This window comes from Meriones unguiculatus, chromosome 1 (assembly GCF_030254825.1).
Source record: "Meriones unguiculatus strain TT.TT164.6M chromosome 1, Bangor_MerUng_6.1, whole genome shotgun sequence".
Lineage (NCBI taxonomy): Eukaryota > Metazoa > Chordata > Mammalia > Rodentia > Muridae > Meriones > Meriones unguiculatus.
In genome coordinates, this window is record NC_083349.1 from 71,016,012 (window position 1) to 71,033,995 (window position 17,984).

Consider the following 17,984-nt stretch of genomic DNA (forward strand, 5'->3'; position numbering starts at 1 on the left):
CTCGTCAACTTGGATTTTTTCATTACCATAAACTAATAAACCCCAGAAATGCCAGTTTCATTAAAACATACCTTCAGTGGAACAGTAAAAAAATCACCACGTTAAACTTTAAAGCTTGTGTAGAATTATTTTTTTTTCTACTTTGTGCAAGGATGGAAGGCTAGTCCCAGTTTCCCTTGAGGTTTTGAAAAGCATAGGACTGCAGCCTGACATCAACACCTCACAGCTCTTGGGAGCTCAGTGAACTAATGTTCTCCAGATGGGCAGCAGGCCGCTCAAGTGTGAGCCGGAACCGCTGGCTCTAATGGAGCTGTAGACATCGAGTGATCTGGGGCTGCACACTGTATTTACACTAACACTTTTTTGAACTATGTATTATAATTATATTATTGAAAATATTATTTTTATCTAATATATTCTGAGCATTGTTCCCCCTCCTCCAGCTCCTTCCAGATTCTCTTTACCTCCCCACCCACCCAATCCCACATCTTTGTTTCTCTTATCTCTTTAAAAACAAAACAAAACAAAAAAACAAAACAAAACAGGCAAACCAGATTAAAAAAAGAAAAAGCACAAGAAACACAAAACCACAAAACCAGAAACTATTACTATACAAGCAAAAACATTAGTAAGACCAAAGGGTGGGGGGATCGCCAGAGCACACTGCGCAGTTCACTTTGTGTTGGCTTCGTCTGTCACAGGCCTGCCTTTACATGTTAGTGAGCCCCAGTCAGACTCCGTCGGAGAGAACTAGCTTTTCCTTTGTACATGGATGTCAGTTGTTCACAGCTGCTCGGTTAGGTGTGAAGAGCCTGTCCTCGTCCCCCTCTCCACTGCGGCACCCATCAGGCTTGGACTTGCGCAGGCCCCGTGCATGCTGCCACAGCCTCTGTGAGCTGAGGTCCGGGCCAGCCCTGCTGTGTCTGACAGGCTGCTTCCACAGTGTCTTCCATCTCTCTGGCTTACAGTCCTGAGGGGAGGAGTCTGATGAGTCTCACTCCCTCAGTGTGCTTTGTGGACTCTGTACTAGTCCCACCTCATAGGAAGCTTCCCTGGTGCTGGCTGGGTGATGCCCCGGTCTGTGGGCAAAGCAGAACGGTGGTGTGTCATTTTATGGCTCTGCCCCTTTAGCAGAATGATAGTGTTTGATTTTCCTTTAAGTCCATGGCCCTTGTAGGTTCTGTCTCAAGGAGTTGGCTATTCCCACAGGACATTTGTGTCACTCCTGCATCGTGTCGTGGAGGCAGGTCTGCTGTTGTGGGCATGTGGGTGGGCAGCTGGATGCTTGCCTGCCCCGCTGGTGATGTGCAGAGTGGCTTCTCATGCCGTCCACACTAGTCAGCAGGGGTGAGTGCAGCTAGGCACCACCTCAGGTTCTCTGTGTTCAATGACATGTAAGTGTCGCCTTACGCAGTAGGGTCTTACTGTCACTTTGTGTAACCAGTGGCCTTAGCAATACCATGAGCGGTTTGGAGGTTTCCTCAGACCCCTTTGGCCAATGACTCAACTAGATGGAAGCCATTCCTTGAACCGCAGGTCTCCCTTGGTGCTGAGTGCTTGGCCATCGCCTCCCTGGTGTTGGGGACTCCGTTTAGATGTCTTTCATCTGCGTGTACGCCTTAAGAAGGCTTTACAGTAGCAGGTTTCCAAACAACCCCTCAAATGCCCTTTGTGTTAGCTGTCCCTCCTTCCTTTATTCTCTCCTGTATCCTCCCCCCCTTCTTCCCCTTCCTATTTAGTTTTTCTGTATGTTAGCGCAAACTCGTATTTGCCATTTAAGATTTGGTGTGCTGTTAGGTGAAAAGGTTAGCATCACCTGAGAAGACCACTTGATGCGCCTTTTCCCGTCTGTGTGGCTGGATTCTCTTTTGACACTCAAAAGCAGCACATCGTGGTGACGGAGATAGAGGGGTGTAAGGAATCCAACTGACTTGTTGGCTCATTCACTTAAAACAGCAGGACTGTGAAGTAGAGCGCAAAGCATGGGAGAGTGTCTACTTTTACGTTAGAGAGTTTACAGTGGAAGTGTTTAGTTCAAGAAATGATATGCATGCCTGTGATCCCAGCAAGTTCTTATTTTCCCCACAGAAGGGACCATGCCACTTGCTGTGTGTAGTATGGCTGGGAGGTTGTTGGGATAGGACTACTGTTTGGGCATCACTGAGTTACACTATTGTGCGTTATCAGAAGTGAAAAGTATCCTTGGCATTTAATAGGAATTGTGTTTTCCCTCTCCCAGGAAACCCAGTGTCGCCATTAAGTCTTGGAAGTAATTCACCACCCAACCAAGTAAAAACTGTAAGTTTCTTTTTTCCATTCTGGCATTTTCTGTGCAGCGCTCTAAAGAGACATTCATTTTGTTAGGGTCAGTAAACACGTTTGCTTTCTTTAACCTAGAACCTTTCTTAGGAAGAAGTCCTTTCTTAGGCAACTGTAGGTTCCCATGCAGTCAGTGGTCAGGTTAGAGTGGGGTCCTGTGTAAGCTTTGTCCAGTGTCCTCTGGGATTGTAGCTGGCACCAATAGAGAACATTGCTGTCATCACAGGGCCCCTTACATTTCTTTCTGTGGCCAATTCCATAGGCTCTGACCCTTCTTGAGCCCTGGCAGCTGCTAAGATATCCAGAGTTAACACTCTACAGTTTGTCACTTTGAGAACACTTTCTAAGTGGAATTCTGGGCTATCTCTGAGTAATTCCTTGGAGATTGGGTTTGATTGAGTGTTATAGATTAATATTTTGTGATGTAATAAAAAGTCAGTGATACACAATATCCATTGGAGAAATGTTTGTCCTTTGCCATTTTCTAGTTGGGTCATTTAGTGTTTTGCTTTGTTTTTGGTTTCTCTGTGGCCCTGGCTGTCCTGTAACTCGCTCCATAGACCAGGCTGTCCTCAAATTCAGAGACTCGCCTGCCTGTGCCTCCTGAGCACAGGGATTAAAGTCGGGGCTTCATCTAGATTTTTAACTGAACAAAAGGCGTCATTTGGAAGCAGTCTAGCTGACACCTTGGATACTGAGACTGCAAACTCTTTGCTGCTCTAGATCACTCAGACATGTTCCTTTTGAGAAATGTTCAGTTTTATGTTTTGATCCCGTTTGAGTTACTTTGTCTCGGGAGCTTGGGTTAAGCCTCTGTCTTGTTTGCAGGTACTCTGCTGTCCTGGGTGCTGTCTGTGGAAAGGTTAGCTTTTCTCGGTTGTCTGGGAATTAGTCGTCAGTTGAGGATACTTGCAAAGCTGTAGGTTCCTCGTTGCATCCATGTGCTTACCTGATCTTCACCAGCACCATGGGCTGCACTAATCCGAACAGCTTCATTTTGCTTTGTGCAATTGTTTGTCTAGCCGTTCTTGTTCCCTGGCCTTCGCACAGATGCTGAGAATAGTCTCGTCCGCACCTCTAGATTAGCACGGCCCCAGCTTTGGCGTGGATGGCATTGGATCTGCCATCCATTGGCGGGGTAGACACCTTTTCTTTGTTGATCTTCTGATCCACACACGTGTGTCTCCATGCATGTAGTCTTGATTTCTTTCACTTTGCAGTTTTCAGCTTAAGAATGTTTTTAGTGACTTCTTATGTTTATGTGTCCATGGATTGATTGCTAAGAAGCAGAAATAATAGAGCTTTCTAAACTTAGCTTGCATCTTGTGACTGTTGAAGTCATTTATTTTAGGAGTCAAATGCATTTACTCTACTGGTTCATGTAGTGATGGAGATTTTAGTCTACTTTGTGGATTTATCGAATGTTTAAATAAGCAGTCTTGCATCTCTGAAATAAACACCATGTGAGCATGAAAAGTAACTTTTTACTGCTGTGTGGTTGATAAAAATAAAATATTGATCTTGATAAAAGAAATTAAAATGCATTCTCTTCCGTTTTCTCAAAAAAGAAATTATTGTTTGTTACTGAAATAGTTGGTAAAATTCTCTAGTGAAAACAGCCTGAACTTTGACATTTCTTTGGGAGGGTCTTAAACTGTAAGAGAATTTTCTTAATATTTGTAACTCTGTTCAAATTATTTCATGTTGTATTTGTTTATAAATTTTAAGAGATCGTCTGTGTTGCTCATGTAATCAGCTTTTGGTACTGGGTTCGGTCTTTCTTGATTAATCATGTGAGGTTGGCAGGGAGCGTAGTTCAGCTGTACTTTCTTTACCTAGAGACATTACGGTTTAGCTTACAGCAACACGTGTTCATGTGGTTCTCTTGGTTTTTCTCTCATTGGAGCTTTAACAGTGTCCAGACAGTTTCAGAACTTATAATTTTCTTGCTATCTGTATACTTTAACTCATCCTCGGAGACCCACGCATTATTTACAAGAGTGTTTCTGAGTTTCCAAGTGTTGGTGTGATGAACTCACCACCCTCTGAGTGTTCATTCCCTGCTGGAGTTTACTGTGGTCAGAGAAGACTTTATTGTGATTTCAGTTTCAACCACCCTTTCTTATCTCCCTGTTCCCTTTCTTGTGCTGGGGAGTGGCCCAGCTCCTGTGGGTGCTAAGCCCAGAGGATGCGTGCCTTTGAGCTGTGCGCCAGGCCTCAGTTCTTTAGCTCAGGTTACAGGCTTGCTGTTACTGTTCTGTTAACTCTTGAAGAGAGCGTGTGTTCTGCCCTCATCAGCAATGATGGCTATTGTGCATCCCTGGCAGAGCCTGTTGACCGACAGGATTCTGAGTTGTGGCTCTGGCTGGTTTTCTGTCTAGGCACATGAGTTGTTGAGCGAGAACATAAGTCTGTACTCACTGACAGCCTTTCTCTCCTCGGTGTGCTTCATAGTGTGGTGCTCTGCTGTGGGGTTGCATACAGGCCGAGGGCTATGAGGTCTTGTTGCTTGATTGGCTGGTCATGTGACATCCTCTGTGGGTTTTAGCTCTCCAGCTGTCTCCTCTGTAAGCTTTTATCTGAAAGCAATACGCTGTCCCCTGGTCTCTGCTAACCAACATTGGTGAGACAGGCCATCTATCCACTAAAGTTTCTCATAAAAGATACATTCCAGTGACATGGTGCTAATCTGTTCACACTGAAAGCTTCTCTCTGCCATTCATGTCCCCACCCCCACATTCTTGTGGGTTAAGTGAACACTTCATTACTTCATTTTGATTAGTATGTATCTCTGAATAATTTTCCTAGTGGTTATTGTAAATTTTGCATTTTATAAATATATATACACATATATTTACATACATACGTGTGTACATATGTACATACACACACAAATTAAGGGTCATCATTTTACCAGTTGGAGCATAGTTAGTGCCTTCTCTGCTCCCTTTCGGAGTTGGCCTTACGCTTGCTTTGTATGCTAAGTTCAGGATTTCAGTTGTATGTAAGAGAAGAGCAAGGAAGCCATACCTGTGCTGCTGTACAGTGAGGCAGTCCCAGTGGAGTGTTGAAGAGACATTCTAATGTCACTATTTTTGTTCTCCATAGAAGCCCAGCAATAACGTGTCTCCTGAAAAATCAAAAAAATCTCACAAGTTGTTTGAGAATGCCCTGTCCGTAAATAATCCAGCACTCTTCAACTCTTTAGGACCACCCCTCCGGTCAACAACCTGCCACCGCTGTGGCCTGTTTGGTAAGCAAGTTTGCTTTTGAGGTCCCCAAGATGATCTGACACTCTGTCATGGGAGCATTAAATATGGAGACTGTGTACGGTGTGTGGAATGCCGTTCCTCACCCCCCAGTGGCTGCTGCTGCTCCTTACACCTCTGTCCTTCCTGCTCTCTCATTCAGGGATTGATTACTCTTACGATTTTTAAACAAAGATTTCATGTCCTGAAATGTACAGACACATCGTATAAAGACGGAAAATATTCCAGTAGCCGCAAACGCTGCTCTTGTGTCCCCTCCCATCATTCAGCCCTGAGACAGTTGTGTTGTTCACTGTCACAAATGGAATTACACAGCCAGAGGCCCATCTCCTTACATTTTATTTCATTTAGAATGGTTATCAGATTAATCTGTCAATGCATGTAGCAATTATTTGTGCTTGGTGAGAAGTAGTGGTCATATCTGTATCACAGTGTTCTACAATGTATTTTCATAAATGAACAGACAGCTGTATGACTTTGCCGTGTAGAACGTGGTGTTTCAGCAGTTTGCCTGTCTGCTCCTGGTAAGAGATTTTGTGGTCATGTCTAGCTTTTGGCTCTGGCAAGCAGAGCTCTCAGCACCTTTGCCCAGCCTGTGCAGCCCCTTTGATTGTCCGTCCACTCATCCGTGTCAAAGCTTAGAGAAAACCACAAAGTTATTCCCAGGTAGCTGTCCTGCATGTCCTGTTTCTTTGACAGCGCTTGCAGTGCTGGTCTGTATGGAAGCCTTATCAAGGTGAATGGTGATGGTTCCTTGTTCTGGTTTGTAATCTCTGAAGGACCCACCATCTCTACCAACTTTTCCATAAGTTACTAGCTGCTTGGATATTTAGCTTCTTGTTACACATTCGTAGTCTATTTGCTCGCTTGTTTCTTATTTTAGATTCATTTTCTTCCATCTGTAGACTGGTAGGATTTTGTTTCAGAAGAGTCCTAGTTTCCCAGATTGACTCTTCTTTGTTCTTTTTAAAAACTCCCCCCTCTTTTTATTAATTCAAATTACATCTCAGTTATAGGTCCCCCTCCCCCAGTCCCACCCTCCCTTCCACATCCCTTTTCCCCCGGAATAGGAGAGCCCCCTACCCAGACACCCCAGCTCATCTATTCACATGAGGACTGAGTTCGTCTTCCTCCCCTGTGGCCTTGTATGGGAGTCCCATCAGGGGGAAGTGATCAAAAAGCAGGCAGCATAGTCCATGTTGGAGATATCTCCCATTCCCCTAACTAGTGGGCCCACATGAAGCCTAAGATGCCCACCAGACTTATGTTCTTGGGGTCTGTGCATTGTAGCATGTCTATCCTGTACTATATGACTAAAATCCACTTATAAGTGAGTATAAACCTTGTGTGTCTTTCTAGTTCTGGGTTACCTCACTCAGGATGATCTTTTCCATCCATTTTCCTGCAAATTTCATGATTTCCTTGTTTTTAATGGCTGAGTAATATTCCATTGTGTAAATATTCTACATTTCTTTATCCATTCTTCAGTTGAGGGACATCTAGGTTGTTTCCAGATTCTCACTATTACAAATAGAGCTGCTACGAACATGGTTGAACAAATGTCCTTGTGGTATGGTGGAGCATCTTTCAGGTGTATACTGGTTCCCTGTGCCTGTCATGTGCCTCCACCCCAGCAACCCCTGTGCCTCCATTTCCCATTCACAGTGTGTGGTGCAGGCTCTGCACTGGGTAGTCTGCATCTCCAGCTTGAGCTTGAACTCGTTTCAGAAACTCGCTGTTGTTCTTTCCGCATTTGAGAGAGTTTGAAAATTCCCCCCAGGGCCTGACTCTGATCAGGCAGCCCTGCAGTTCACACAGTGATGTCTGACCGGCCTCCTTTCTCCAGGGTTCTGTATATGTGTGTGTGTGTATATATATATATATTTTTTTTTTAATTGTTTGTATTTTATGTGTGTGGGTGTGTTGCCCACATAGGTCTGTTCTCCATGTACTTTTAATACCTGAAAAAATCAGAAGAGGGCAGTATATCCACCCTGGAACTGGAGTTATAGAAGGTTGTAAGCCACCACGTAGGTGATGGACTTGAACCTGGGTCCTCTAGAAGAGCAGTCAGTGCTCATAGCCACTAAGGTATCTCTTTAGCTCCCTTCTGCAAAGCCTTAGACAGACTGTGCTCTACAGGGTCACTGAGGTGCTCCCAGTGCAAGCAGACATACTACTGCTCCACAGCGTGCCAGAGGAGAGACTGGTCCTCCCACAGCACCATCTGCAGACCTGTTCAGCAGAGGTGAGCACGGCCGGCTTCATTCTTTGGGGAGAGTGAAAACACGTTGTTCTGATAAATGAGGATTTCATGAATGCAGCAGGCTGGAGCTGAATGTGTGGGGTCGCAACCCCTGCCAGGCCTGCTTGTGAGTCTGCAGCACCAGCAGTGTATAGCAGGATTTATTTCAGACCTCAAGATGTTTTTATTTTAGCTTTATTATGTCATTATTTGTTGTATGTGTGTGCTGTATGTCTTTGTGCACATGCGAGTCTGGTGCCTGGCAAGTGGTGAGCCTGCATGTGGGTGCTGGGACTGAGCCCAGGTGCTCTTAACTGCCGAGCCAGCTCTCCAGCCCCTCTCATGAACTTTTAATGGCTGGGATTTTCAGTGCCCTGCTTGTTATCCCATATACATTCCTGGGTGTTAATGCTAGAGCCATCATAGTGCCTCACGAGTATGGCTCTAAAATAAACATGTCTTTATTGGTGGTATTTTCTAGTTAATACAACAGCTCTCTATAGGATGCAAGGCTTGTCTGTATTTTACACAAAGCTGCTGAGGCAGCTCTTCTAGGCCTTGTGGGGGCGTGTGAGGAAGCAGCCTCCTGCACATTGCCGTGGTGGACTCATTCCTGGGTGGCTCAGCACTGCTCTTCTCTGCTAGTGGTGTAACTCTGCAAGTTTTTGCCCTTCTAAGTTTTGTTGATTGAGAATTTAACAAAATTGAGGCTTATGACCCCTCTCAATTTTTTTTGTACTGTATATATTAAAATCTCTTGTTTTATTACAGCTTGCACAAGCTTGAAGATAATAAATCACCATTTGAAACAAAGAACATTGAAGTGAAAAATGAGGTAGGAAATTTCTTGACATTAAATTATAAATAGCTCTCCTTTTTGGAGAAGACGTGAACAAACTAAGACATTTTGAACTAATACGTCATGCCTGAATGCATAAGCAAAACACGAAACCCTGTTAATCCCGCACTCAGTGACGATGGGTGGCAAAATGTCGTGCGGCTGCGTGGGGCTTTTTGGGGTTATTTCCAGTCTTTCCCCAAAACGCCGTTGAGACAGTCATGCTTCTGTGTAAAGTAATGTGGACTGACTGCTGTAGAGCCTTTGTTGCCCCTCTAGCAGTCTCTGCGTCTGTGGGTCTTCCGTTCTGGGACCTCTGTCTCTCGAGGGCATTGCTTTGTGTTCGCTCTCTTCCACTTAGGTAACTGTATGGGCCAAAGCATTCACAACACCACTACGTTCAACTCATATTCATAGTGAAGTCTTATCTTTGTGTAGCTGCTACTACTTTCTACTGAAAATACCTTTTCACAGTATTTATTCTTGCAAAATACCAACAGGTAAATAGTTAAACTTTTAAATGCTGCCAGGTAGGGTGCTTATGCCTGCAAACCCTACAGTTGAGAGACTGAGGCAGGAGGATAGCTTTGAGTTCTAGGCTACCTAAGGCTACACAGTTTCAGGCTAGCCTGCACTGCAGCGGGAGAGTCAAGAGTCTTAAATGTCAAATGGATTAATCTGTATAGTTACCAAAGATAATTGTGCTGTCTTCACTGTCACCCATCTCTCTTTGGCCCGGGTGTCGTGTCCACTGCCTGCAGAAGGTGGCTCTTGAGAGCTCTTAGACACTTTCCCAGCTCCTGTGCCGTCTTCATGCTGATGCTGAAGCGTGAGGTGTGGCCACCGTACCAGTGAAAGCCACGCTTCTGTGTAAATGCTTTGTGTGCTTTTCCCAAGCAGAGCGATGGTCCCCTTGGAATTACTAAAGAATTGACTGCTGGTTCTGAGAGAGTAATGTTTTCTGATTTGAGAAGTCTCCAGCTTAAGAAAACCATGGAAATAAAGGTATCTGTTTTGCTTTACAAGGAGAGAGATTGAAAGAACTGCTTGGCTGTATTCCTTGCTTGCTGTGCTTGCATTGAGTCCACAATGTAATGACTCTCAGAGGAGACCTGACTAAATCCATAAAGACTGTTAAAGTGTGCACTACTTTTCTCTTAGGTATAAGATTTAAGGAGCTTACATATGTTTGTGTTTTGTTTTTCTGTCTTTGAAAGGGTACAGTTACTGAATTCAAGCACCCAAGTAACTTTTATGTCCAGTTGTATTCTTCGGAGATTTTAGACTACATGAACCAACTCTCTGCAAGCTTGAAAGAGACCTATGCAAACATGGTGCCTGAAGATGGTTACCTCCCTGTGAAGGGGGAAGTGTGTGTTGCCAAGTACTCGGTTGACCAGGTAACACTGGCCAGTGACGTGCTAACAGGACGCTTCCGCTCACCTTATTATCCCATGAAGACTGGAGCCGTTAAAGCTGCGTGACGTGGCTTGGGGCAGGCTTGGTCACCTTAGCTGTGTTCCACCCTGCACTGCCCACTAGGCCATGCTTCCTCACTCCTGAGTGGCTGTGTACACACTGCTTGCTGGCCTGTAGAGTTGTACTATGTGTGTGATTCTGTCGTCTGGCGAGAGTAACTTCAGAGTGCTAGTGCATCTTAAGTTGTCCTAATTGGACTATTTGGGGGAATTTGTTATCAAAACGATGATGACTTTTTGAGTGCGTCTGGAGAAACCTTTGATTTACCTGCCGTCTAGGCTGGTTGATGGCTTCTTAGACTAGGATTGTGAAATTGTGTTTAAAGCAGAATGCCAAATATTTGCCTTGCAGACCTGGAACAGAGCGGTAATACAAGGCGTTGATGTGTTACAGAAGAAGGCACACGTCTTGTACATTGATTATGGAAATGAAGAAATAATTCCAATAGACAGAATTCACCAGCTAAAGAGAAGCATTGACTTGTTTCCTCCTTCCGTGAGTCTCTTCCTTCTAAGCTCCTGTCAGCGTCCCCAGGGAGCAGCCACTCATGCTGCCCGGATGCAGTGTTTGCTGCGGTGCCACTGGGCCCACTATGCCACTGTGCCCACTGTCCAATCTGTTGTCCCTCTAATTACTCACAAGCATCTTTTGTGAGTAAGTAGCTTTTTCAGGTGCATCTTATTGGCACTATAAAATCAGTCATTTCTGTATTTGTATATTACCGGAAAGAAGCCAGAATTGATGTATAATAAGGTAAAATCCTGAGCCTTGTATCTGTTACTAAAGCTTCAGTTACCAACAGCGTTCCCATGGCAGAGGCAAATGTAGCCACACTTCAGTGGCGTACCTGCCTAGTGCGGAAGGCTTTTATGATCACTTTTCAGCATGAGATACATTCTTTTTAAATCTCTCTTTAAATAGTTAATTAGAAATTTTCATTTAAAAATACCAATTCTTGTGACTTGTACAAAATCTCTCAGGCCATAAAGTGCTTTGTGGCAGGCGTCATCCCAGCTGGGGCAGAGTGGAGTGAAGATTGCGTGACAGCCGTCAAGACGCTGGTGCTGGAGCAGTTCTGCTCCCTCAGGGTTGTGGACATCGTGGAGGAAGAAGGGCTCACCTGCGCCGTGAGCCTTGCACTGGACAGCTCAGGTAGGCCTGACGCTTTCCTTCTCATGCTCTTCAGTTCCGTCTGCTTCGCAGGTGCGCATCAGAGCCACGGAGGTGAGACCACATAATCTCCCTAGAGGCACACCCATTGTGATGAAAATGGCGCCTTGAGTTAGCAGGTTGTCAAAACTGGAAGTAGATAGTTTAGAAGGGATGACATGGGGTAACTGTATTATTATCCTCTTAGTATAGTCATTATCTGCTAATGACTTCACAGGAAGGAATTAAGGAGCGGCTCTCAGGCTGTTGACCCCTCAGTGCGTTTGTTTACCTGGCATTGCCCTCGCAGATAACACATGGTGTTAGCACGCGATGTTCAAGCTGAGAAGACGCACTCTGGGGTCGTGCCCTTCCTTGTGTTTTAGTATCTGTAAGAAAAGTGACTCCTCATACTTTATTGCTCATTGCCTCCATCTCCAAGGCACCATTCCTCTGTATGCTCAGAGATGGAATGTCATCTGTGACTTCGTAGAACAGGAGATTGTCTGTTGAAATTCAGTATAAAATCAGTTTTTGTTTGTTGACATGTGCATTTCATGCTGTGACTTCAGCTTTGGGATGCAAGTTCAAGTCCGTGATGGCTGATCTGCTTCAGGCATGCTATCCTGTAACTTTAATGGATTTCTTCACATGAACAGTGGTTCATTTAAATGTGTTTCAGAGCCAATAACTGACTTTCCTATTATTTGGAATTTTGAAGGTGAAGCTTTTCATAGAATTTTTGGTCAAGTGACTGAGAATTTTGTTTCAGTTTTTAAAATCTATGCTTTTCTGTAATTTTGCCCGCAATAGTTGACCTGATGACGTGACTCCGGTGAGGAGTTAGAATGGCTGAGCCACATTGTTGTCTTGGGTCTTTCTTACTCTCTGCCTGTGGTACTTTCTGTAGTGTCTCAGTAAAGAAGGTATATCTTCTGAATCACCGTTTAGGAAAACAGCTGGAGCATGTGCTTATGGAGATGGGGTATGGTGTGAAACCCGATGAGCAGAACGCCAAGAAGCAAGGTGTGGAGCAAAGTGAGTATACAGGCCTCACGGAACAGCGTCGGCACACAGCAGCGTCCTCCTCATCCCCACATGGCATGGTGGAGTGTGTCAGGACCACTCCATCGCTTCACCTTAAGGGTAGTTTCCAACCTGAAACACCTTATCTGACCTCAGACTTCCCTCCTCTCTTCTGTCTTGCAGATTAATCCTAACGTGATCGTCACTAGAGGTTTTAAGCAGCGCTTTAGGTGGAGTGCCGTTTAGCTCGTGTTGCCTTGGTTTGATTTGATTCCCAGCTTGGGTTTTTACCAGTAATGAGGCGATCTCTGAAGTTGTTCCAGTAGGGTGTTTCTTATTCTTAAGATTTAGTGTTTTTACTTGTTAGCTGTGTGTGTACATGCATGTGTGCATGGTCACATCAAGTTCAAAGAGAGAATGAGCTCCACTAGGAATGGTTTGGGTGACTTGTTCGTGTGCATTGCTTCTACACTCTGCTTCTCTTTCACTTTGCCTCGTGCTTTGGATGTAGACATAACTCACCATCTTGCCCACAGTGCAGCAGATTGGTGAATAAGCATCCCAAAGACAGACTGGACTGCCTGAGGTCGGCCACTTCCTCTGCTTCCCGTCCTGTGCTTGTCTGCTTGGCTGCCAAGTCGTTATTGGTTTTTCCTCCCAAACACCCACGGCTGTATCTTTTTACTCTCTCCCTACATCCATCCGTATTTTCTTCCCTCTATGACAGTGAAAACAACCTTCTACATTATCTCTTATCTCCAGCCTGTGTCCTAGGGCACTTACCCTCATGATATCCCTAAAACAGAAATCTTGGTAAAAAACTTGTGTTTATTTGCCATCTAGAGAACAGAAATTGAGAGAGTGAATTGTCTAGCACTGTTCATGCTTAGGACCATAAATGTTGATGGAGCAGAATGAGAAAAGTAATGCGGTAAAGCTTGGCCCATTGTATAGCATGAAACTGCCTGATGAGAGAGCAAGGGTACCGGAGCAGCAGAAGGGCAAGTGCTCCTGGGTAAGGAGTCATTCATCAGCAACACAGGTGCATTCTGGGTATCTGCAGCAAGGCATAGCAGGGCCCATAGAGCTCTGTTTAGTCTGCTGAGGTTCCATGGAGGTATAAAGGTACTATGGAGGGAAATTCTGTGCTCCTCACAGGGAGATTAGGCAAGAGTTGGGGAGAGAAGAATCCCTTGGAAAGGTGCCCGCTGAGACTTGGGGTGAGTCTTGAAGTGGTAGCACACCAAACAGGAAATATAGACTCTTTATTTCTAGTCCAAGAAACAAAGACCACGTTTGTAAAAGGCATCAATTGAAATGGTCACAGGTGGGTCTGACAAACTGAAAACGAGGCCTGACGACTTGACTGACCATCAAGATAAGGTGCAGGAGAGGGAGGATGGCGCGAAGATGGAGCAGGAATAGATGACAGGTGTCTCGGGCGTCTTCTGACTCCAAAGCCAGTGCAGTGATGTGCCAGTGGCAAGGATGTGGAGCGATGTCCCTGTTGTAGACAAGAGAAAGAGATGGGGGTGGCCAACTGTCCCAGAGTCTGGCTGTGAGCCTAACACACTAGAACCTGACTGTGCTGTCCCTAGACCTGGCTGAGACACTCATGGTGTTTTGAAGGAGAACAGGCCCCAGAGGCTCACATATCTGAATGCTTAGTTACCGAGGAAAAGGCACTATTTGAAAGGACTAGAATAAGAATGTGTGACTGGAGGTGGGCTTTGAGGTGTTCAAAGCCCCTGCCAGGCCCTCTCTTTCTGCCTATAAGTGAGGATGGAGCTCTATTGCTTCCTTAGCATCTTGAGTGCCACTATGCCCCGGCCCATGATGACAATGCCCTAACCCTCTGAAACTGTAAGCCAGACCCCAGTTAAATCCTTTGTAAGAGCTGCCCCAGTCATGGTGTCTCTGGTATCTCCTCTCAGCAGTGAAACCCTAGCTGAGACACTGTCCCTCATAGCCCGTTGCAGCAGCCCCGGTATCAGGGCCTGCTGCAGCGTTCCCGGCCTTCTGCCCTTTTGTTCAGTGTCTTGGCGGCCTTACCTGCCGGCAAGGGACTTGTAAGAGCTTGGATTCCTTAATCAGCTCCTCCCTGGTTGCTTTCCTGCCAGGTGCACCCAGTAGGCTTTCAGAGGTCATAGCAGTGTGCTCTTGGTCTCACAGTGAGACCACACAGGTCTGTGTGAGATTAACTCTGTAAACTGTTATCTGCTGCTTAACATGTCTTAACTGAAGCAGTGAAACTGACTTGGTTTTTATCTGATCAGTGTCCTCTTCCTGGTTCCTTTCTGGAAATGGTTTGTCTTGCAGAATTTTGGTATGTTGCTGTCATGATGGCTCGTCTTGGCCCTAACTGCCCACCCTTGAAGACATGGCAGTTTTGTAGGCCATTCATTTCGCTTTCACTCCTTGGAGTTTGTCATCTTGCATTCTGAGTTAGTTTTTGTGGTGTCCAAAGCCTCTGCTCCTCCAGATGCTGACATCAGCTCTGAGCCTGCCATGTGGGCCTCATGCTACCTGCACCTCATTTGAGCTGACAAATGCATTTTCAGTGTAATTTCAATTAAGCTGAGTGTATTACCGTAGCAAATGGTTTTCCGTGGGGTCTGTGACACTGTAAAGTGGGTTCTGCTCTGGTCTTTTCCAGACCCTGTGATGTAATCGTCTCTAAATTGTGTTTTCCTGAGCTCCTTAGAGACTGAATGTTTCCTTAGAGAACACTCAAGTTAAATCTGATTGTTTTTGCCATGGTGTTCCTTCTTTGGACTCCTCCAGCTTTTGGTGATGGGAAATCCCCTTCCTGAAGGTCCAGCACCTCACTGCTCCCTTCCCAGGCCTGTTGCCCTCTCAGTCTCTGCACCTTTGAAAACAATTCAAGTATTTCTGGTTTCCTTGCTACTTGGTGACTGTTTTGTTTCCCTCGGTGATGGCAAGATGACTGTGTTTTCTGAAAAGGTGCTGCTGAGGGCATTGGAAGAGTGACAGCTGAGAACAAGATGGTTACAGACAGAAGCGTGCTGATCCCCAAGGTGCTGACCCTGAGTGTGGGTGACGAGTTCTGTGGTGTGGTTGCTCATGTTCAGACGCCAGAGGACTTCTTCTGCCAGCAGCTGCAGAGTGGCCGTGAGTCAGTGTTCACCATAATGAGTTTCCGGGAGCCTCAGCACCTCACCCTGCAGATAAGGAACCACATTCCTGTGTCTAAATGTGATTTGTGTCCACAGACAAGCTTGCCGAACTCCAGGAATCCCTCAGTGAGTACTGTGGCCAAGTGACTCCACGCTCGGATTTCTATCCAGCTATCGGGGATGTGTGCTGTGCTCAGTTCTCAGGTGAGGACCTGCTGTACATACCACTGAGTAAAAGACAAAATCCTTGATTCAGTCCAAATGGCCACATTTGGGCTTGAGTATTAACATGTATCAATTATGTCCTAAACATGTCCACTCAAACTAGATAGAAGCAGTTGAGTATGGCAGAGAGCTTGCATTAAGAGCCTGACATGGTAAGATGATGTTTTTAGCTGTCCATATCAATTCCTTCCTGGTTGGAGAGGAGCACAAATAGCTCAGCCTAAATGAATATGGGATGCAGAGCCTTCCACTCTTTTCTCTGTGAGCTTTGTTTGAATTAGCAAGAAGGCCTTTGAGGCCTAGTTCTGCCACAAGCTTTGTAGCCACTTTTACTTTGTAGAAGCCTATTCTGTTGCTCTTTTCTTAAGGACAGCCCAGCTAGCCCTCTCAATAGTAAGCAGCAGGGAAGCCACAGGCACATTCATTCCTTGTCTGGAATCCATTTAATTCCCCCTGCTGCAGCTATTCTAGAAGTAGCCTTACTTGGTGCCTTAGCAAATAATCGATGTATCTTAGGGATTCATGTGGTTGGAATGTTCTCTCCACCGCTAAGTTACCTACCAGCTATCTGTTGGAGAAACAAATCCTATAAATCCATAACGATATCATATGCCATAGCGTGATGGATAGCCTCACTGTCAGCTTGACTGGATTTCACACCGGGTGTGACTTCTCTGCCCCACCACGCTCCAACCATGATGGGCTGACACCGTGAGCAAAATTGTCTTTCCTCCTCTGGGTTGTTTTATCAGGTATTTGGCACCAAGAAAAAAAAAAAAGCAACGTGATTCGTTAGCTAGCACAGTGGTCCCTCTGCTACTGTTATTTTTATAAAATTGTGTTTCTCTGCTTCTCTCTTAACCAAGCTATCATACAAATTAATTGGGACTCTCTTCTATAAGCTTCATAACACAATAACTGAGCAGATAGTACTCCCTTGTTAACCCTCCGTTCTATTTTGATTTCTCCCCAGTGTGCACCCCAGGAATACTTGCACTTTGTAGTTTTCCTGCTCTACCTCCTCCCTCCTCATCTTTACTGGCTGAATCCCTACTCCCTCTTTTTCCTCCTCCCCTGCTCAGCGATTGGCTGTAAGCTGCTTTATTGACATATCCAGACCATTGGGGAGCAGAGTTTGTACATCTTTAAGATAGGAGCTTCTCAGAACAAGGATTGAGACCAGATACAGGGGGTACAGAAATCACCATCTGAATTACACAATAACCCTACACTAACATCCGGCTTTGGGAGGTGAGGCTTCTGGCAGAGGTTAGTGAGCCTTCGGGAGAGCACTTGGTACCGCAGTAGCAGAGCGTGCCAGCGGCCTTCCCCAGCTGGGGAGCGCTTGTTCTGCCTGTGGAGCACCTGAGATGACCATCTTCTTCTTCCAGAGGATGATCAGTGGTACCGCGCCTCAGTTCTGGCCTACGCTTCTGAAGAATCTGTCCTGGTTGGATATGTCGACTATGGAAACTTTGAAATTCTTAGTTTGAAAAGACTTTGTCCCATAATTCCAAAGTTGTTGGACTTGCCAATGCAAGCGCTAAATTGTGTGCTGGCAGGTAGGAAATACTGCGCTCCTCCCGTTCTTCGAATATTAAAACTTAAAAATGAATGTGGAAATGTGAAAAGGTACTTGTGGCTGAGAGGCATGCTTGTGGGTACAATGAGGGCCCTGAGATGACAGCCGTGGAAGTTACTGTGTAAGTGACTTGTCCATAGGACTGAGGACTTTTTCCTGTGTGGATAAATTGTCCTCAGTGAATTGGGCGGGTCTACCATTGTTACCAACTGTGTCATGAGAGCAGACATTTCCTGTTTGGGCTGTGATGTTCTTTTCGTTATTTCGGATGCATTTGTGTCATTTCCAAGCTCACCTGCCTTGGACGTGTTACAAGACAACACTGCTAAGTCCTTCCACAGGGCATACGCCCCCAGGTGGTGAGGTGTCGTGTGTTGGTGGGACAAACTCTCTCATGTGCTCTGGGAAGGGTTGAGCTCACGTGTGCACTTTCTCCTGTCACACATGCTCTGGAGACCTCACATTAATTAGTATGTCTTCTGGGTTGTTTATGCCTGTATGATTAATCGATTTTTTGAGCTATAGTTTAGACACTGTGGGAGCCCTTGTTTTAGGTATACAATTCAGTACATTTGCACTTTTATTTTCTGTTTTTTAAGCAAACTTAGGTGGTTGTTCATACTAACCAGGATCTGTCTGAGGACACCCACCCTGTGGAGCTGGCGTGTGTGCTTCACAAGGTGCCTGCGCCAGCCAAGAGCTAACCTTTTCTTCT

General features: G+C 45.4%; 1 protein-coding gene across 1 annotated transcript in view; it reads left to right on the top strand.

Annotated features, from left to right (window-relative positions):
* Positions 1–17,984, top strand: part of Tdrd1 (tudor domain containing 1) — a 42,339-nt gene that overhangs the window by 5,663 nt on the left and 18,692 nt on the right. Inside the window, exons 3-14 of the mRNA XM_060391614.1 lie at positions 2,240–2,298; positions 5,428–5,572; positions 7,731–7,836; positions 8,605–8,668; positions 9,569–9,676; positions 9,889–10,071; positions 10,502–10,645; positions 11,131–11,302; positions 12,251–12,337; positions 15,290–15,457; positions 15,559–15,666; positions 17,079–17,249. Of these exons, the coding sequence (XP_060247597.1) occupies positions 2,240–2,298; positions 5,428–5,572; positions 7,731–7,836; positions 8,605–8,668; positions 9,569–9,676; positions 9,889–10,071; positions 10,502–10,645; positions 11,131–11,302; positions 12,251–12,337; positions 15,290–15,457; positions 15,559–15,666; positions 17,079–17,249 (1,515 nt within the window). The remainder of the gene's footprint in view (positions 1–2,239; positions 2,299–5,427; positions 5,573–7,730; positions 7,837–8,604; positions 8,669–9,568; positions 9,677–9,888; positions 10,072–10,501; positions 10,646–11,130; positions 11,303–12,250; positions 12,338–15,289; positions 15,458–15,558; positions 15,667–17,078; positions 17,250–17,984) is intronic.